The sequence below is a fragment of the Halichondria panicea genome, chromosome 1 (genome assembly GCF_963675165.1).
Source record: "Halichondria panicea chromosome 1, odHalPani1.1, whole genome shotgun sequence".
In the NCBI taxonomy this organism is placed as follows: Eukaryota; Metazoa; Porifera; class Demospongiae; order Suberitida; family Halichondriidae; genus Halichondria; species Halichondria panicea.
This window is the reverse complement of record NC_087377.1, coordinates 12,362,986-12,384,857: the sequence shown is the minus strand read 5'-3', so window position 1 is coordinate 12,384,857 and position 21,872 is coordinate 12,362,986. Positions and strand designations below refer to the sequence as shown.

General features: G+C 41.5%; 2 protein-coding genes and 2 long non-coding RNA genes across 4 annotated transcripts; 2 read left to right on the top strand and 2 right to left on the bottom strand.

Moving 5' to 3' along the window:
- Positions 1-1,761: 1,761 nt before the first annotated feature.
- On the top strand, positions 1,762-4,007 carry LOC135350805 (uncharacterized). Its single transcript, XR_010399276.1, has 6 exons — positions 1,762-2,075; positions 2,811-2,901; positions 3,113-3,199; positions 3,519-3,590; positions 3,640-3,690; positions 3,913-4,007. It is a non-coding gene; the product is annotated as an uncharacterized LOC135350805 (long non-coding RNA).
- Positions 4,008-5,391: 1,384 nt separating this feature from the next.
- LOC135348771 (uncharacterized) lies at positions 5,392-7,673 on the bottom strand. Its single transcript, XM_064547100.1, has 7 exons — positions 7,559-7,673; positions 7,130-7,447; positions 6,798-7,076; positions 6,531-6,734; positions 6,278-6,478; positions 5,956-6,153; positions 5,392-5,775 (listed from the first exon to the last, which is right to left on the bottom strand). Exons 1-7 carry the CDS (start codon positions 7,602-7,604, stop codon positions 5,516-5,518), a joined length of 1,506 nt encoding a protein of 501 aa, XP_064403170.1. The 5' UTR covers positions 7,605-7,673; the 3' UTR covers positions 5,392-5,515.
- Positions 7,674-10,711: 3,038 nt separating this feature from the next.
- Positions 10,712-12,677, top strand: LOC135351002 (uncharacterized). The gene is made up of 3 exons (XR_010399354.1): positions 10,712-10,784; positions 11,079-11,212; positions 12,603-12,677. It is a non-coding gene; the product is annotated as an uncharacterized LOC135351002 (long non-coding RNA).
- Positions 12,678-13,756: 1,079 nt separating this feature from the next.
- Positions 13,757-15,650, bottom strand: LOC135330958 (uncharacterized). Its single transcript, XM_064525986.1, has 5 exons — positions 15,386-15,650; positions 15,224-15,325; positions 14,786-15,010; positions 14,099-14,284; positions 13,757-14,040 (listed from the first exon to the last, which is right to left on the bottom strand). The coding sequence occupies exons 1-5, from the start codon at positions 15,648-15,650 to the stop codon at positions 13,757-13,759; spliced, it is 1,062 nt and encodes a 353-aa protein (XP_064382056.1).
- Positions 15,651-21,872: the final 6,222 nt, after the last annotated feature.

Sequence of the window (21,872 nt, the reverse complement as noted above, 5' to 3'; positions counted from 1 at the left end):
TGATGATAGCCTCGTGGAAACAGCCACTAGTACTAGTACTCTGCGTTCTATTGCTAAGTGCCACTCTAATATAAGCGCCCAACTGGAATTATAGTTTTTTTCTTGTTTTATTTGTGTGCCACTGGAAAGTTATAAGTAATTTTTAGTGGGTGCTGTAATTAAAGAAAGACGGTAGGCATTTCATTTTCAGCAAGAAAATGCACTAACTTTGCAACAGATCTTGCAGTCATATATAATGGAGTAGTAGTTAGCTATTAGTATCAATGCACAATGCAGGTCAAGCTGCAGGTAAGCTACACTCACTGTCTAGCAACCGTGACATGGACTTGGCACCACTAGTCACGTGACAAAATTTTGCACAGTCAGCAATAAAATTTGATGGGATGGTAGGTTTAAAATCGCACGGACTATGATGAGAAACTAAGAATTAACTTTGTTTGGCCTTAGATATTGTCATGTAGTAGACCTAGTGGTATAATGAGTAAGTGGGACATACATGCATACATTATAAGCACCACATAAGCACCACAGTAGAGTACACGATTCGCCTGCATGCATGATCGAATTATCCTTGGTTTCTTTTCGAGTTGTCGTTCCCTTCATCCTTGTCGTCAATTCTTGTTGGATAGATAAATAATTTGGTCACATTAATTTAATGCATCTATTGACTGAGTTACTAACCCCCCTCCCCCTATACACACACCTTGCAATGTTTCATAGGTGTACCATCATATCCATTAACACTATAATGTTTAATGGTGTATATCTAGCATTTCCATGCTGTGGTGTATTTCATGCTCTGATGAAGATGAGGTTACAGCATTCAAAAGAGTTTTGTGGTCACCCATTTCATACAGCCAGGTTGACCATGCAGCCAGAAGCCCCCAAAACATATTGTGCAACCACCTCTTTATTACGGTCACTGTTAGTATAGAGGTTCCACTGTGCCAAGCATTGAGATATATACCCACCTGTTATATTCCCCCCCTGCAGCTACGAGGGAGTTCCTGGTCCACCTCCCCTCAGGGGAGAGACAACCACACCTACTCACACTGCTACCAGCCGTTGGTAATTATGTCCATCAAATAATGATTGTAAGTTGTATGACCCTTCATCAGAGCTACGACCCTTAATTCTTGTCTCACGTAATGTTTATTGTATAGCAGATCTTTACCGTCTGTTTTTTGGCTCAGTGTGATTATTACTTGTCCACTCTAGAGTCTTTACCAAAAGTGGTGAGTAGATCTTTCAATTTCTAGATTTGCCATTTCATTGCCTACTTTGAGTGGTTTCATAAGATACATGTGCCTTCAGTAGCTCATGGACTTGGCTGGTCAAAGAGCTAGTGATATATACCGTATAGCTAGAAATTTTTGTGGCCCAAAAATTCTGCGGATAATAATTATTTCTGCGAATTGAACTTTCAACTGTTAAATTAGGCGTGGTTAATAAGCATTTGCGTATAATATTTCTGCGTTTACTCATTCATTCGCAGAATTCGCATAATTTTTGGACCACAGAAATTTCTAGTTATAATTATGGTATTCTCTAAACTGACCAATTCCTCATCATAAAGTCTCCTAGCTGACTAACAGCACTGCTCATGATTAGTGGTACAGCTCAGTAATTCAGTAATCCCCCCCCCGGCCTGTACTGTTGATTTGAGGTGTACTAGCTGTTGATGTTGTCAAGATTGTTACTTGTTTGCATTGTTTTCTTTTCTGTATGTGGAGAATAGTTGTTACTCATAATTATTATTATATTATAGGTAACTGGCTGTGGGTTTATTTTGCAATCCTGTGACATTGTATCTGCATGTAATTATCATTCTTTTGTCACACGTACATTAAACTTTATACTTGGTGAAGTGCTAGTTATGTTGTTAGTTTAATCATACTACCACCCACTCAATTATATCTCCACTAGATTGAAGATTCGTGTTGCAATGACAATACTGGCTGCTTGACAGATTTGATTGACCAATGGATGAAGAGTTATTCTGGACGACCAACCTGGAGGGAGCTGGCTGATCATCTCAGTAAGATCAGAGAGGAGTAACTGGCAAAGGATTGCAGGTGAGTATGCAATGAGTGCATGTCTAGTGCTTTAAAAGCAGTCACCTACATTATGTCCATGGTTTTAGGTTGTATGACCTTTACCAAAACTATACAGTACAACCTCGATTATCCGGTTACCTTGGTTCCAGGGGCAGGCCGGATAACCGGATAATTGAATCGATAAACCACGCCTTGATCCACCCACTTTATTTGATAAACAGCAGTGCCACATGGTTGTCTGCACATGCGCAGAAGATAAGCAGGCATGTCTCCATAGTAACAGCTGCAAAGCACATGCGCATTTAAGAGACACTCTCATTTTCTGAATTATTAAATCTGATTAAAAAGAAAATTGCCAAGCCGGATAATCGAGGTTCCGGATAATGGAGGGCTGGATAATCGAGGTTCTACTGCATAATAATATCACTTATTGTATAGTGGGTTTTTACCGGCTGTTTGGATCAGAGTGTTTATTGCTTATTCATTCTGAAGTCTTTACCAAATCTACCCACCCTAGTACAGAATGTGTTTATTGGTTGACTGATGCTTACCATTTTCAAACGTTACGTACTGTCTATTGTTATTGATATTTACGGCACTTGATATGATAGAGAGAGAGGTTTTCCTTTTGTTCGGAGGATATAGGAAATTTCGGGGACAGAAGCACTGTCCTTATTATTACAGTGTTCCTTTTCTCTGAAGATTCTTTGTTTATTGTTCCACTGTATTTCACTATTTCTTCCTCCCCCTCAGGTACTATGTGGCTGAGAGTGTGAGGCTCTACTCTCAGGAGACCTGGAGGGTGTTCACACAGACCAGGAGAGTGCAACGCATCCACAAAGTGGTGAGTGGGTGATAGGATTTTTGCATGCTGTGAAATTAATCTTTGATCATTAAAGTGTAGATTTTTCACTTGAGTGCCTAATAAAGATGATGTGCTTAGACTAATAATATAATTTTATGCAATATGGACTAGCTTAAGATACATTTACGTATGCTATTAATTGAAACAGTCCCAATCTTGCTGTGATGCATTTTGGTGCATGTGTGTGCAGGTGGACTTCTACATCTCCCAGAGCCAGGCAGCCAACCATGCAGTGAGAGAGGCAGCCTGCATCTGTACTGCAGAGCTGGGCACTAATGTGAGTGGGTGGTCATGTGATACTGGTGCCTGTACTTGTGTAACCCAGAGGAGTCCGACAGGCGCGGTGCAGCTCAAGTAATTAGCCTCTGATTACACCAGGCAAAAACATACGACGTGGGTGGGGCATGGGCGGATAATCAAAGGTTAATTGTTTGAGCTGCACCGCGCCTGTCGTACCTCCTCTGTGTGTAACCTACTGAAGTATTACATAATTATATTCCCTAAACTCCTTTTTTTATTTCTTGAGTAGCACACATTTTACACATTATAGCTCAGCAACCCCCCTCCCCCCCCCACACACACACACACACACACAGGTGAACAAGGATTGTCTGAGACCGTACTGTTGAAGTGTTTCCATGACGATAGCTGGCCAGTGAGAGGCGATTGTTAGTATATCATTGTTTAAATCAGTTTATATCCCGTCCCCTTTTTTAGTCGCCTGTGGTATATATATAACTTCCTGGGATGCTTCCTAGATGAGTGAAGGTGAGAAAAACACTGTAACTAATTTTAGTACATATTAATTGATTAGTGACAATACATTTTTTCAAAAAGCTATCCATCAACTTTTATTCAATCAAGTGTATGGCACTGTGCTCTCACTTCCTTTGTCTGTACGATATCACTACACTATAAAATAATATTAAATTGTTTTTGATTTGGAGCTTTGTTAGTGACTTGTAACTGAGTGACTGCTGGTCTTCTCAGATCGTGGCTGGATGAACTGTTCCCACCGTTCTTTGCCAATCTTGAGGACAGCACACCCTCAGTTAGACAAGGGGCGGCTGCTGCTCTCACTAGTGTCACCAAGGCCTATGGTGAGACACTGTACAGTTAGCTAGACTATATAGGCTGTGCTGATAATTTGACATGTACTGTCAAGATTGTATTGTTTGCTCAGCTCATTCATTGTGTGTGGAGAATAGTCATGTTCTAATTTGTTCACTAGCTGACCGTGTGTAAACAACACTACAAGTAAGAAAGCCCCATTAAGAAGATACTAGCTGCACTGTATTATGGGACCTAGCTGGCTGTGGTTGTGTTTTCAATCCTGTTATAGTTTAGCTTGTAAAGAGTATCACCTTCCGAATCCTTCGTGTTCTGTAACAGATCACCAAGTTGTGGGTGACCACTACATTCCTTGTCTTATCTCTATCTTTTAATTCACTTGTACAGCACTCTATCTTTTTCTCTAACCTTGTAAGCTACTGCTTGGCAATCTATATTGTTGTACATTGAGCGCTTAAAGCTCTTTTGACTGTCTTATACTACCTAAACAGCTGTTTGAAAGATTGTGCTTGAATAGAATGATCAAGTATAGCTAGTGATACAAGTGTCCTAAGTTTTGAATATGTGTTGTGATAGAGTAAAATATAGTTGCAGTTTTAACTGAATCTGATCGTCCCCCTCCTCCCCCTCCAGTGTCTTTATCGTGTGTGTGAGTGGTGTGGTGACCGAGTGTCCTCCCTCCTCCCCCTCTGTGCTGAGACACTCACGACACAGACACTACCCTCAACACATCAACTTCCTGGAGACACTAGCTGCTCAAACTGGTGAGATGGGTAAGATGGGCATAATATTATATAGTAGCTAACTATTTTGTGTACTGTACATTATGTTTAATGTTACCTTGTCCACAGTTAATTTGCCAGTGTTTGCCACGTCGCTGGGTAAAAGAGTGTTCAAGAGGCACCTCGAGCTGTTCCTGGACTCCATTTTCTAGACTGGTGAGTTATTAGGACTGTAGAAGTCATTGCTGTAGAGGTTTGCTCTGCATCATACATGTAGAGGTTTGCTCCAAAACACTTTGTGTCGATCCTGGTTTCCTACATGTACATTCAATAATTACGTATCGATAATCTATACATACTCCAGTTATTTACATGCATGTCCACATGTACCCACACCAATGCACAGAGCCGTTACAGTGGAGTGGAATGTATGTCTCACCTCACTCTGTCAGCTGCTGGGAAGAATGATCCTCAGAAGAAGAATAGAACAATGTGAGTCTTGAATATCTACGTAGCTACATGACTTAGGCTAACAACTCAAAGCCTAGGACGACTGCATCTATATATATATCCATATCAATTCACATAATTATTGTGTTAACGAATTGTCGTTATGCTTGCGCCTGCTTTCTTGTTTCCACGCTTTTTGGTATTTCCCCGGGCCAATTCTACCAACTTTTCACATTGCAAATGTTTTTGTGGCAAAAATTTAATAAATCGTACAAAAAACGCTATACACTATACTATACGTAGTTATAACCGATAATTAGGCCTGTGGGAATGTTATAATTTTCACAGTCCTATACTGGTCCATACGCCTGGTTAGTGTTCAGTTCAATCTCCTCTTTGGGTGGTGACACCTCCTCATAAACAGGACCAACTGGTGCAGTGGGTCCTACGTTAGCTTGTTCTTCAGTTGCTAGAGAGTACACTGCCTTCTTACGAGAGCAAAGGTGCATCACTAGGAGTCCAGTGAGGAATCCAATGACTGTGAAAGCAACTGCAGTGACAACCACACTGATAGAAAGAACCTCTCCGGTAAATAGGATGGGTGATTGAACTGTGCATGGGAGGAGGCAACATTTTTAGAGCGAAAAATATATGTATAGAGAGTTCCAATAAACAATGGGAGGGCGTGCATCACAAGAGTAAGACTATGATTATAGCTATTCATTTTTACTAAAAGTGTGTTCTTGTATCAGTTTATAATTATATAATTATAGTACTTGTGTGTACGTACAACTTCTAGATACACAATCCAATAGAGCCGGGTCAGGATACCAAAGACCAGAGTTGTTACAAGTGACAGTTGCTTCACCCACCAGTGAAAACCCAGGATCACATTGGAAGGTAATGACTGAGCCCTCGACTAGGTTAGTGTTCTGACAGTTAGTGAGTAATGCTCCATTAAGTGGAGGAGCAGGCAGAACACAGGAAACTGGGTACAAGGAATATGATTGATGTAAAAATTGAACATTATAATTATACGCTCATTTGAATTTTAGTAATTCGAACTTTTGATCTGAGTACACCGAACCATAAACCATGCAGGTATAGCTTACTAGACTCATTTCTGCAGACGATCTTCCCCGGGATCTTGTCCCATTCTCCTGTAGCTAGACAGGTGGCAGTCATTATCCTCTCAGGGAACAGTCCATCGTCACACTGGAAGGTCACTTGTGTACCGGGAATAGCTGGTACTGAATGATCACTGATAGTACCATTCTGTGGTGAGGATAGTGGAGCTGTGCAGTTCATTGGAGCTGCATGTGAGGTGAACAAATAAGTTTTTGTAAAATCAAGAACTCAACTCACGAGTTGTGGGAGGGAGTGTGGGTATTGATATACACTCAATAGCCTCAGGGTCGGCACTCCAAATCAGTGCATCCGCACATGTCACCATTGTAACAGCAGATACATATCCAGCATCACATTGGATGGTTACTGTGGATCCTGGTAATCTGCTGGAGGCTGGTCCAAACACTCCATTCATGGGGTCAGTCAACACAGGACAGCCACCTGCATAAGAGGGGGTCAGTATAATAATATAGTGTACTATTTATAAAGACCATATTGACTCACCAATCGTAAAGTTGTATTCAGCTGTTGTACTGTTCCCAGCACAGTTGGTAGCGACAATACTGACAGTGTAGTCCACATTGTATTGGGCAGTCACAGTGACAGAGGTGGATGTGAGGACAGTAACAGAGAGCTGGGCCAGAGGTGAGATGGTCACTGTGTAGGTGAGGTCATCTCTACCACCAGTCTCAGTAGGAGGGTCCCACTGCACAGATACACTGACTTCAATGGCTGAGCTGCTCAGAATTAAGTCACTGAATCCAGTCGGTGGTGAAGGAGTAGCTGTAAAGTAAGAGGTTTATGGCATTGTAAAAAGCCCAGGCTAATAGACTCACTAGCTGTCAGTATGATGAGTTCTTCCCTCAACTCCGGTTGTAGTATAGGAAAACATCCAATAGTGATCGCATCAGCTGCAGGGAAACTCAAACTGGAGGTGATTATTGAACTAGTGGAGTTGAATATCACTAATGTGACTGAGTACTGATCTCGTTGGAATGGTTCGGTTGACGCAATAATTCGTATATTCCTAGTTGGATCAGGCACGTCCCAATCCAAGGAAACTCCAGGCACTGTGCACGTGACGGATATCACATCCCCAACACAGGGCGTCTCAGTGTAGTCACGAGTCAGACTACCAAACACCAATGGTACACCTGTATAGTGAAGAGAGCAAGCATGCATGACACTAACATGAAACTTTCTAGCAAAACGATAGACTAGTTACTGTACAGCAACTGGCATGCAAGTTATAAACAGTGACTTACCAACCACTAAAACCCAAATAGATCTAGTCTCAGCATGTGTCATCATGCATGGAGGCAGGACAAAGGTACTTTATCAACAGGGGCGTAGCCAGACTTTTGAGACAGGGGTTTCTTCAGAAAAATCAGCGGCGCATTAGCGCCGCGAAATGTTTGTGGCCACGCCCACTTCAGGTACCACACCCTCTTGATTGGGACACACCTACTGTTATTGACTATTGTTCATGACTTTTTTACATGTTTGTGAGAAGATAGACGTAACATACTAGGCATGCAGGTGCCAATTGTGTATTGCTAGTCTAGCTGAGCAACAATTAAATGTCATTTACCTGAGAGGTTTCATGTGGCTGAGATTGTTCTAAACTTGTACACTTCTTGAATAAAGTTGTGCTTAGAGCTGAGTCTGAGAATACTGGAGCATTCAGGATTGATACTAGATCTAGAACTTAAGTCTTGGTCTTCTTTGTTTGAGGTAGCTAGCTAGCTGAGACTAACTAGCTGAGACAAAGCCAAAGTGAAACGCTTCACGGTGCTGCTCTGATTATTGATTTGCAGCCACATGTGAAAAGATGGGCAGGGCTGCATGATTTCAATTATAGGGAGCCCTGCCCAATTTTCTCAGCTCCTGGGGGGTTTCTGGGCAACCAGGAAACAATGGTAGCTACGCCCCTGATCAATGACTTGACTGCCAGACCAGTTCTCACCATATAGCCTATAGTGAAACACTAACCTATTAAATTCTCAACTAGAAGCCTTCTAGTTGAGAATTTAATAGGTGGGTTCTCATTGCATTGTTGATCTACACCCACAAATGAGTTAGTAGATAGGGGTGTTGGAAACAAAAAACAACATTAATATACGTACTGCATGTGTTGAGTGACTTTTTGACATACATTAGAGTCTGGATACAGTCATGTATTGAAGTAAATATCATCATTGATCAAGTTAACTAGTTTTGTGAGTGTATAATTGTATGCATTGGATACCATTTATCGACAATAGTAGTTCCAGAACTATGGAATACGTACGTGTGATATTGGCAAAACCTCCACGCACCAGCAGCTCACCCTTCAGGCACCAACTTGGCTGGATCACACTCCATGAAAGGCACCAAAGATTCATGCTCACCCAAGTGCACAAATGTCTGCTGAACCTTTCCCCTCCCTACCTGACGAACAAGTTCAAGCTCAATTCATCACTGTACAGTGGGACCCGTGGATCAGGAAACATAGGCCAGCCAAAATCCGAACATTACCGAAGCAGTTTTGAATATTCAGGTGCTCTGCACTACAACCGTCTCCCGCTAACTTCAAAATTATGCTCCACTACAAAAAGCATTCAAAACCTGCAACTCTACAAACATCCTAGAAACACATTGTTTTTTTATTTTATAACTTTTATATATAGGACCTACATGAAAACCTACCGTTATGGTGGATGCAGCATTCCTATATAGGTCTACTTCGTCTTTGAGGTCAACATTATTTTTAGCCGGTTTTAGTTTTTAATCCTAATCTGTTGAGTGTGTGTGCATGTGTTCAGTAGCAGTCACTAGTAAGAGTACATGTATTAACCGCGTGTTGGTGCCTGTTTTGATTGGCATAATAATATTTATTTATATTTTTTATTATATTCTAACTTCTAACTTATATTAGGCGTTATAGTGTTAATTTTTTTGACCATCTTTGTGTTGTAGGCACCATGTCCAAAGGGTTTGCACTTCGGTGCTCTAGTTATAGAGTGGATCTTATACCCTCTGTTTTGAATCGGAGTGTTTATTGCTTATCCATTCTGACATCTTTACCAAATCTACCCACCCTAGTACAGAATGTGTTTATTGGTTGAATGATGCTTATCATTTGCACTCCTATGTACTTTATTGTTCAGTAGGTTTTCACCACTTGATAAATGGTAGCGAGATTGTCCTTGCTGTAACTATGGATGCACTGCAGTGAAACCTCGCTACGCGTATTTATCACATTCAATAATGTTGAGGTGTGTCACGGTTTTTCCGAGGGTCCTTTGTTCATTGTTACACTGTATTTCACTATCTCTCCCTCCCCCTCAGGTACTATGTGGCTGAGGGTGTGAGGCTCTACTCTCAGGAGACCTGGAGGGTAGTCACACAGACCAGGGGAGTGCAGCTGGTCGAGCAGCACATCCACAAAGTGGTGAGTGGGTGATTAGAACACAAATATGGACGAGCTACATGATATTTCTGCAGCACTTAAATTAGTTAAGATCTCTATCGTTATGTAATCACTATAATAACTATCTTGTTGTGATGTTGATGTGTCTGTGCAATTCATCCGACGAACTGATAAATAGAACGACACTCTTTGGCGGGTCAAATAGCGGTATTTTAAGATCGATTCTGACATTACAATCATTTAATTAGCAGCAGGTTAGCAATATAATTATACTTAGGCCACACAAACTTGATCACTTGCTCAGGCATATTCTATTAACAATCGAGGAGGGGAGGAGGAGGCTTTTTTTGTGTGTGTGGGGCAAAAACTTCTGGCCACACCTTGGCCACTCCTCCATACATGTCAGGAAAAGTATATACAAAATACCATTTTAGGAAAAATACACATACAAAAAATACACACTCAGCTGTCAAGCACAAGTCAGGAAAGGCACGAGGTGCCATCATGTGGCAATTTTAATTTTAAATCTGGCGATTATTACCATAATATTAAAGTAGCAGAGTATATAAAAGGATTCAAGAGAGGTCAAAAAATCGAAGCGCGAGGGCCTGAGAAACAAGTCATTAAGTTTGTGTGGCCTTAGCTCACAATTTTCATAAAATTAATATTATTGAAGCAGTCTCAGTGATGTTGGTGCATGTGTGTGCAGGTGAACTTCTACATCCATCTCCCAGAGCCAGGCAGCCAACCATGCAGTGAGAGAGGCATGTAGTCTGCATCTGTACTGCAGAGCTGGGCACTAAGGTGTGTGGGTGGTCATGTGATAGTGCCTGTGTAATCAATATCACCTAAAGTCCGATATCATGTGTTCAGTAGCACACATAATATTTATTATGTTTACACATTACAGCTCAACAATTCAACCCTACCCACCAACCCACACACACACACACACACACACACACACACACACACACACACACACACACACACACACACACACACACACACACACACACGCACGCACGCACACACACACACAGGTGAAGGATTGTCTGGAACCCTACGTGGGATGACTGGTGGGTGGTACTGTTGTAGTGTTTCCATGACGATGTGTGGAGCTTTACGGTGTAGTGGGGTATGGGATAAAGGTATGCTAGCTTATAATTATGTACATGTACAAGGTGTTCGTGATAAGGGTATGTGTTTTTGTAGATGTTGTAGTAGATAAATGTGGGCCAGTGTACAAGAGAATCCTCAAGTGAGCTTATGAATAATGTGCTGTGTGTTGTGATGTAAATAGAGGCACTGCAGAGTATAATAATTATACGTAATAGCAGTTTTAACCAAATCTAATCTTGTACACCCTCCAGTTCCATTCTCCTGCTTGGAGAGCTGAGTGGTGTGAGTGGGTGTGGTGACCGAGTGTCCTCCCTCCTCCCCTGAGACACTACAACACAGACACTACCCTCAACACATCAACCTCCTGGAGACACTGCTCAAACTGGTGAGATGGGTGAATAAAGGATACTTATTGTGTCATTCAGTATGACCCCAGAGAAGGTCCGACATGCGTGCACGAATCACTATAAGTTCAGTGCATTGATGTCATTGTGTGATCCAAAAAATACTCTAGCACTTGTAATTATTTGTGCACGCATGTCTAAAAAGTTGCTTTAGTGATGTATGTTGTACTATCAAGGGCGTATGAAGAGAAGAGGGCATGCAACTATACTATCTATCAGAAAACAAATGGGCGGGGTCTTATATATAAAAATAGTAAAGAATGCATTGCACGTGCACCGTTTTTGTGCGTGCACGGTGAAGATATACGGAAACTTACAGAGAAAGTAGCTATTCTAGCTAAGCTAGCTAAGCTAACATACTGCAGATGATTGTAGCTCTCTATACTAGTAGTAAATAATGCTAACAATGCTCAGTGACACTAGAAAGTGAGTAGCATAGTTGTACTAGAAGCAACAAGCCATAAACCACAAACTTTGAGTTGTTGCCTCAAATTCTTGGTTTCTTTGACTCCTGTCTTGATGTAGCAGGTATAGTGTTAAACTACTACGACTCAAAAACTAACAGGAGATGTTATACAAGAGAGATAAACGAGCTAATGGAAGAAAGTAGATAAAAAGTGCCGACTCAGCAGCTTGGATGGGTTTGGAGTTTTTACATAGAAAACATAAGCTCACGTGAATCTTACTTAATCGTGACCAACCTCCTCTAGTGGGCGGTTGGCTAAATATAGCGTATCCTGCTGACTCATCAGTTTTTTGACACATACACAGTTTACATTGTGAGTTGCATGCCCTAGCTCTTCTCTTCATACGCCCTTGGTACTATCAATAGGTTGGGTTGAAATTTCTTAGCCAGCTATTTCACCTAAATTTCCTCAAAAGCTGACACTGTAAGAAACTTTCAAAGTAGATTCCACATAACATTTTCGTAAATTGTACTGTGGCTACATGTATTTAACTTTTTTTAGTGCACGTTTTCAATGTTTCTCTGTCCTTGTTTCCTATTTCAATGAGATCTGCATACTCCACTTATTGTTAGAGGAAGTAATTGATCAAGTGGTAAACCACAAGTGTAGTGATTAGGTGAACTCTTCACTTAGACTGTACATCTAGATTATTCTAGTTAATGTTTGTTCTAGAACTGTAGCTGCTGCTGAACTTTGACATTAGAGAACTAGGTAGAACATTCTAGAGTTATATGTGTTCTGTATATAAGTTCTTGAGTTTTGTGCAAGCTAGGTTATGATTAGGTTATGAGTGTTATGCTGTTTCTGTTGTCTACTACTGTTATTGAACAAAGTGTGACTAGTGTCAACTGCGATATCTGCGAACACTTATTACATGTACATGTACTCCCCCCCCCCCTCACAGTGCAGTGACAATAGGCTGGTGCAGTCTTCTGGGGTGGACTGTCTCACCTCACTATGTAAAACAACACAATGCAATGTGAGTCTTTGAATAATATCTATATACGTAGCTACATGACATAGGCTTGTGTAACGAATACGACTTAGGCCAACAACTCAAGACAACTGCATGCATGTCAAATCAAATATAGTATAATTATGTCAACATGCAGTTTCTCCTAAACATCTGTACAGGTAATTGTGTGCATATTATTATGTCATTTAGGATTCCTTTGTACTTGCATGCATATACTAGACATTAGACATTAGTTAATAAGAGACGTACCTAACTGTACATGGGAAAAGTACCTCAGATGAGGTGTACTGTGGGACTTAGTATATCTGCAACTTACGTACTTAGTATATCCTGCAAAATAAACTTGCTGTATTGTAGTCAAGGTTTGCGCATGTGCATTAGTATTTAGAGACATTGTTTTGTCGGTGTTCATGTGATTTAGAAGCCTTCAGCCACTTGTAGTACCCTCGCTACGCTCGGGATACTTAAACAGTGCCTTTGGGCTTCTTTTTAAATCCCATAGACACCTCCAAAACAGTGTCTAACTTTTATGTGATCTACAAGTCATGTGAAAAGTGCCTCAGAGGTGGTAATCGTGTACTACATATAGAAAGTGGGAGTGGCTGTTTTATTGTTCCATGTTTGAGATTGTGTGGAGTTTCTTTCAGTGAAGGTTTGACATAGCGTTCACAGCGTTTACTTGCTTTTATCACGGTTTCTATAGAAGCCATGTAAGAGAGATTGCGCACGCATACTAGTATCTAAATGAGTTTGACACACTTTTGTTGGTGTCCATGGGATTTAAAAAAAACCCCAAGTATGCACTTTTTATACCGCACTCAGCTAGGATACTATGTGCCTTTAAGATTCTTAGGCTTCTAAAACCCCATCGTAGACACTAAACAGTGTTTTTTATTTACAGCTGCTTATAACTTTATGCCACATGCTTTTATCATCTGCGGGTACATGTATTGAACAAAACATATAGTGGCAATGTTATTGTTTACGTTGTTCTTAAGTTGTTGATAATGAACGGTTGTAGTGCTATATTAATTGTTTACATGTACGTCTACATTAGCTGTTGATGAAAATTACCAGAAGTTTTACAGTCCTAATGGTCCATACGCTTGGTTAGTGTTCAGTTCCATCTCCTCTTTGCGTGACACTTCTTCATAAACAGGACAAGCTGGTACAGTGGGTCCTACGTTAGCTTGCTCTTTAGCTGCTGGGGAGTACACTGCCTTCTTACGTATGAGCAAAAACATGATCAAGAGTCCCATCAACAATCCAATGATTGTGAATAGAACTGCCGTGACAACCACACTGATGGAGACAGCTTCATCAAATCGACTCCCATCAGATAGGCTGGCACAATTACAAGGAGCAGCTGTAGGTGGTTCAAGAGAGAAGTGTGAAAAAACATTACTGAATACACTTAAAATTGCCTCTGCAGACGATCTCCTCTGGATTTTTGTCCCACTTTCCTGTAGCTAGACAGGTAGCAGTCATTATCCCCTCAGGGAACAGTTCATCATCACACTGGAAGGTCACTTGTGTACCGGGAATTGAATGATCACTGATGGTGCCATTTCGTGGTGAGAGTAGTGGAGCTGTGTAGTTCATTGGAGGGGCTGCATGTGTATAGAGATTGCATTAATTATCCATTTGCAGCTACGTACACTATATATAGCTAGCGTTCTAGTGCAAACTAAGTAAGTTATATCCATAGGCTTTGCTACATAGAATTCTAATGAGTCTGCAACAGCCTTCAAGTAAGCAAAATTAGGCATAACTCGAGAACCAAGCATTCATTTGTAAATCCACTAATTGCAAGAATCCAAGAAACATGCCTATAGAAACTCTTACTTTCACTTCATTTAGCATTGAGCAGCTGTATACACCACACACACACACACACACACACACACACACACACACACACACACACACACACACACACACACACACACACGCATGCATGCAGACATACAAACACACCCACACCCACACACACACACACACACACACACACACACGCATGCAGACATACAAACACACTACCTTATACCTAGCTCGCTTTTGCATGCACACACCGAGGCATAACTATATATAACCAAGAGCTTATAACTCACGAGTTGTGGGAGTAGGTGTGGTTAGTGATGTACACTCAATAGCCTCAGGGTCAGGACTCCACATCAGTGTATCCTCACATGTTACCGTCGTAACAGCAGATACATACCCAGCGTCACACTGGATGGTTACTGTGGATCCTGATAATCTGCTAGACACTGGCCATGGTCCAAAGGCTCCATTCGTGGGGTCGGTCAACACAGGACAGTTACCTGAGAAGGATCTAGCTGAGTTGACAATTGTGTCAAAATAATAATACTCACCAATCCTAAAGTTGTACTCAGTAGTCGTACTGTTCCCAGCACAATTGATAGCCACAACACTGACAGTGTAGTCCACATTGTATTGAGCAGTCACAGTGACAGAGGCGGATGTGAGGACAGTAGCAGAGAGCTGGGCCGGAGGTGAGACGGTCACTGTGTAGGTGAGGTCATCTCTACCACCAGTCTCAGTAGGAGGGTCCCACTGCACAGATACACTGTCTTCATCTGCTGAGCTACTCAGAATGGAGTATCTGATGGTGGAAGGTGGTCCTGGTGAATCTATGCATGTAACTTAGTGTATACAGACAATAGATGAGACACTAACTGCATGCAACTCACCAACCAATCGGATCGTTGAAGATCCTATAGTATTTAAAGTAGGCACAAACCCCACACAGGACACAGTGATCCCATTCTCAGCTGTTCTTGACAGAGTAGATGTTAATGTAGTATCGTTGAATGCAACCAGTGTCACAGTGTAACCTGATACAACATTGGGTACATTGAGACCAGAGGTAGAGCGAATAGTGATGAGAGAAACATCTGATGGTACCCATCTCAAAGAATCTCCAGCAGCGGTGCAGGTGAAAGTGACTGTTTCCATTGGACATGGTCTCTCCACACTCACTGAATATTGTGCTTTACAAAACATGCAGTAATGTAAGGAAATCTATAATAATTGAATGGTCAGTCTTACCAATGCTGAAGCCAGCCAGAAAGGAAATCAGAAGAACTCTAATGAGCTTTATCTCTTGTTTATTGACAGTTAGAAGGTTAATGTGATGCTGACTAGACAACCTCCTTTGCAATTGTTTACTTCCTTTATATTCAGAGCTTTTTTTACACTTCCTGTTTTCATATAGACAGATAATAGAACACATCAGACTAATCGAGGGTATAATTGTTCTCTCGCTGATTAAGTGAACATTTATATATGCCCATGAATTTAATATCGCATGCATGCATGCTGCAAAAGGCTGCTATTCCACGGACATTAAATCCGCGAAAACCGGTCATTCTGCGAAACCTTATAAATTATACCCTCGAAATATACCTGCTCACAATCTTCACAATAATTACGTAATACATGTATCTACTCTCCCAGAGCCATGCATGCAGTGCTCTAGATCAAGTGGCTTGCACATCCTCTAAACCCTATATTTTTAGGTATCATGTCGTGATTTTTTTTTAGTAGTGCTCATGCATGCATGCATGTCTACACATTACAGCTCAGCAACCCCCCCTCCACACACACACACACACACACACACACACACACACACACACACACACACACACACACACACACACACACACACACACACACACACACACACACACACACACACACACACACACACACACACAATGTGACACACATAGGTGAACCAAGGATTGTCTGATACTATAATTATATGTGGGACGACTGGTGAGAGTACTGTTGGAGTGTTTCCATGACGATAGCCTGCCGTTAAGAGACGGTGAGTGTTAGTCTACCAATTTCCAATGTTTAAATCAGTTCATATGTCTCACTCACCTCTTTTAGACGGTAACTTCCTAAAATGCTTAATTCCTGGTAAGAAACACTACGACACTCATTCCCTTTGTCTGTATGTATTGTATTTGATTGAGCTCTGGTACTTCATTATAGAGTAGCTGAAATTCGGTAATATTGGTAGTCACTCTAGTATCGCTTATAACATGACGACAGTTAGTTATGGGTGATCAAACTCCCAGCATAAAGAAAGAGCTACATTTTGATAGGCAAAAGAGTCTGCAGTTATCCTTAACAACGTTGGTAGCAGTCACCAGGGGCAGATCTAGCAGGTATAGCGAGGATGCTTAAGCACCCCCCTGACCTTACAGTGGTTTATCCACACATAAGTGAGTAGGAGGCTTAAGCAACTACTTCGCAAGTTTTTCCTTGATTACAAGCTTTCATATTCACTCATCACTTACTTTCAGTTCTCCTAAGTCCTGCGAAGCTCTGTTTGTTAGTTGTATTCACTGAAAGGCTCTAAACCTCCAGCACATGCTGACTGTCTCTAAGGAGTGCTGACCTTTTGTTTTAGGCAAAATCTAATGTTTTGATGCGCATGCTCACTGTTCCATAGAAGCGACAACCTTTTTTTAGATAAAATGCTGCCTTGCCACTAGAACCCCCCTGACAATAATCCTAGATCCGCCACTGGCAGTGATCGATTATACGTGGTGGCCGATCTTTGCTGATTTACTCTAGTACACTTGTCTCACTTGATGTTTATTGTAGTGGATCTTTACCGTATGTTTTGTCTCAGCTGCTGCTTGACCGAAATGATAATTATGTTTATGCCAGTGGGATGATGAAGAGTTGCTCTGAACGACCAACCTGGAGGGAGCTGGGAGACCACCACGAGGAGCAACTGGCAAAGGAACTCCTGAGGCTGGTGAGTGTGCAGTCAGTACATTAGATATGGCATGTGGTAGATCTAGTGGTAATGAATAAGTGGGACTGTATACAAGCCATGATATTCAAGCTATTCATTCTAACAACATCTACGTAAGCAACCACAGGCATATATACATGAATCTTCCTTCGTTTCATTTTAATGCATTTATTGACTGATTTAATACTACCCCCCCCTCCCCCCACACACGCACACACATGCATGCAGTTCAATCCTTAATTGTTGTCTCACTTAATGTTTTTAGTATAGTGGGTCTTTACCGTCTGTTTGGATCATGCAGAGTGATTGTTGCTTATTATTCTTAAGGCTTTACCAAATCTACCCACCCTAGTACAGATTGTGTTTATTGGTTGACTGATGCTTACCATTTACAACCCTCTGTACTATCTACAATTATTATGTTTATTGGATATGATAGAGAGATTTTCCTTTTGTTTGGAGGTTATAATTATAGTTTGAGTTAATTCTGCAGTCTCCCCGTTGCTTTTCATGTGCCCATGTGCCCCTGGACACACACTAGTAAAGTTACTAGCTAGCTACGTATACTTATAGAATAATATTGCTACCTCAGCGATTTCTCCATAGAACAATAATTATACGTAATTACGGTGCATTTATGAATAATACGCTACCGTTCAGTTTGCGTTTTTCTGGCTCCTTAAAAACGTGCAACGCAAACGTAACAGGAACTTTTATTTGAGGGCATAAAATTGTTTGATTTTGTGCTCCGATCAATTGTACTGTACTTCATTATAGAGCTAGTACTGACTGGCTGGCTGTTGGTGTTCCCCCACTCTCCTCAGATTGTGGCTGCATGGATGAACTGTTCCCATTTTGCTAACCTTGAGGACAGCATACTCTCAGTTAGACAAGGGGCAGCTGCTGCTCTCACCAGCGTCACCAAGGCTTATATGGTGAGACACTGTACAGACTATAGACTGTGCTGATAATTATTTTGAGGTGTGCTGTCAATATTGTAAATTTTTTGGCTCAGCTCAATACCGTACAGTGGGAAATTTTCATGAGGTGCAAAATTTCACTTTTTCGAGGGCAGACAGAAGTCACAAAATTATAAAACTGCTGCACCATTGTAGTTTTGCACATAGAAAAACTATGCTAGGATCTACAACTGTAGTAACCAAGACCGTGCTCTATTATTCTGTGGTTGAAATTTTTGGAACGGTTTGGTAGTTAGAGCACGGCTGGGGTAGGCTGGGGTATAGTTAGAGCACGGTTGGTGCATGGTCAAAATAATTCATTTAAGCCATAGAGTTTTATAATAGCTACAACTGTTGCAATGCTCATGCAAGTACAGCTAAGTGATTCTATAAGCTTCTAGCAATGCTATCTTGCAAACAAAGGCTTTTTTCTCGAGTAAAGGCTAGTTTTGCTTACCAGCTAGTACATTGAAGGCCATTGCAGTCTCTCCAGAATCAGGAATAGTAAAATCTGTTCTTAGAAGGCTGCTATTCTACTTAGTACGGTGGAACCTCTGTTAACAACCACCTCCGAATAAAGGCCAGTTGCTCCAGGTCCCAAATGAACAGTTTGTGTACAAAATAACCTCTCAACAAAGGCCACCTCTGTATACAGTAGAACCTCGATTATCTGGACACCAAGCAGGCCGGATAAGTGAATATGCTGGATAATCGAAGATAAACCAAAACCACGCCTTGATCCACCCACTTTATTGATAAACAGCAGTGCCACATGGTTGTCTGCGCATGCGCAAAAGATAAGCAGGCATGTCTCCATGGTAACAGCTGTAACGCGCATGCGCATGCATTTGAGGGACATGCCTATTTTCTAATCTGATAAAAAGAAAACTGCCAAGCCGGATAATCGAGGTTCCGGATAATGGAGGGCCGGATAATCGAGGTTCTACTGTAAAGGCCAAAATATTGTTCCCCAAATGTGTCCGTTATAGAGGGGTGCCACTGTAGTTAGCTCTGTATACTAGAGCAATAGCTGCATGTATTAGTATAGCTGCAAGAAGCTGCAAACTACAAACCAGTTAATGCACCGTTTTTACGCTCGTGCTCTATGGACTCGAGAACACGACGGCCTATAGTTTGCTCATTCAGCAATAGAGCGCGTATGCGCAGTAGTCTATTCTATACTGACAGGTCTTTTTCAGTCTACCATTTTCTCCGGATTGAGGTTTTGGACTAAAGGGGTCCTAATTAGCGAGGTTTTACTGTATTGATCAGTTTATTATTTCTGGTTCAGCAAAGAAATTTAAGAGTGCGCATGCGCAGTAGTCTATATTCTACTGACAGCCCTTCCTCTTTTCAGTTTCCCATTTGTCCGGATTTGCGAGGTTCAGACTAACGGATTAGCGAGGTTCAGGGTTTCATCAGGATTTTTAGCTGGGAGGGGGAAACATTTAATTGAGGGGGGTCTGGGGATCCTCCCTGGAACATTTTTTGAGGAATGGTATCTGAGGTGCAATTTGGGTTTTTTGTTGAGATTGTAGACATTATGCTGCATGGGGGTGGGAAATACCAGGGCACCCCCCCCCCCCGCGGCCTTTTGTATGAAACTCTGATAATGATATGGTACATTGTAATACTTACTGGCTAGATATAAATGTTAGTAGCACGAAGTTTCACCGTCCTAATGGTCCATACGCCTGGTTAGTATGCAGTTCAATATCCTCTTTGGGTGGTCCTACTGGTCCGTACGCCTGGTTAGTGTTCAGTTCAATATCCTTTTTGGGTAACACCTCCTCATAAACAGGACCAACTGGTTTAGTGGGTTCTACAACAGATAATGCTGTTTTTCTTGTGAAGTACACTGCCTTCTTACGCATGAACAAGTACATCACTAGGAGTCCAGCGAGAAATAGAGTAGACAACACAAAAGTAGTAGTAACACCGATGGCAACAGTTACACCAGTTGATAGGGTGGTAGCAGTCGAAGCTGTGAAGGATTGGCAATAATTATTATAGGACAACAAATAGAGCGCACTAACTGAAGCCTGTATAATTATAGGCAATTATCACAATCAGAGTATACTGTGTTGTATGAGGTATACAATGTCAAGTATAATAATTTTGTATGAACATGTTAATTTTCAAGATTTTATTTTCGCCGATTTTGCTCAGAAGTCAGTGTTTTTTTTGTCTCGATACCACGAGCAGCTTCCATCTCTGAAGTTTCCTACTCATACTATATAACCTTCGAACAAAAGATTAACCTCTTAATTAAATACTAAGTGCCATAAATATCAAAAAACGTAAATTAGTACAGTAGACTCTCGTTAATCCGGTCACCCTTGGGACAGTGCAGCTTGGCCGGAATAACGAGGTGACTGTATTTCAGAATATAACTGCGGCTTAAAAACTACCTTACCTCGAATCTATTGACTAATTTTGCGGTTCTGTCTCAAGGATAATGAAATCATTCTGCTCTCTATATATAGTGTAATCCAGCCAAACCACACCATATCCGGCCATAGTAAACGTACACTGAAAACCTAGTTTGGGGCATACATTAACATGGCCGCATTTCAGGGTGAGTTTTGTGCAATCCGTACCAAACCAAATGGCATGCAGGTATATATCGAGGTGGTCGTACTTCAGAGATTCAGAATAGCGAGAGTCTACTGTATATATAATTGGAGCCTTGCATGAGCTATACAGTATATATAGCGCCAAATTTTAAATTATCTACTATAGCGTGCAAATATTGAAAGCATGCATGGCCTGGGAGTGTTTCCGGTAAGTGCATGCCTCGAAAATTTCGCGCATTTACGGTTGTACCAGCTGGTTTATGACTACTCATATGCGTACGTACAACACTCCAATAGAGCTGGGTCAGGATCCCAGAGACCAGAGTTGTTACAAGTGACAGTCGCTTCACCCACCAGTGAGAACCCAGGATCACATTGGAAGGTAGTAACTGAGCCCTCGAATCGGCTAGTATTCTGAGACGTGGTGTTGAGTAAAGCTCCATTGAGTGGATGGGCAGGCAGGACACACGAAACTGGGTATACACAAAATGGAGGATGTTCATGAATAATGAAGCCACTTACTCGACTCATTTCTGCAGACGATCTCCCCCGGGATCCTATCCCACTCTCCTGTAGCTAGACAGGTGGCAGTCATTATGCCCTCAGGGAACAGTCCATCGTCACACTGGAAGGTCACACGTGTACCGGGAATAGCTGGTACTGAATAATTACTGATGGTGCCATTCCGTGGTGAGGATAGTAGAGCCTTGCAGTTTATTGGAGGGGCTAATAAAAAATTAGCATCGAATAAACATTGTATTAATTATCCATAATTATACAGCCGCGAGCTTAACTCACGAGTTGTGGGTAATGATGTACACTCAGGATCTGAACTCCACATCAGTGTAACTTCACATGCCACCAT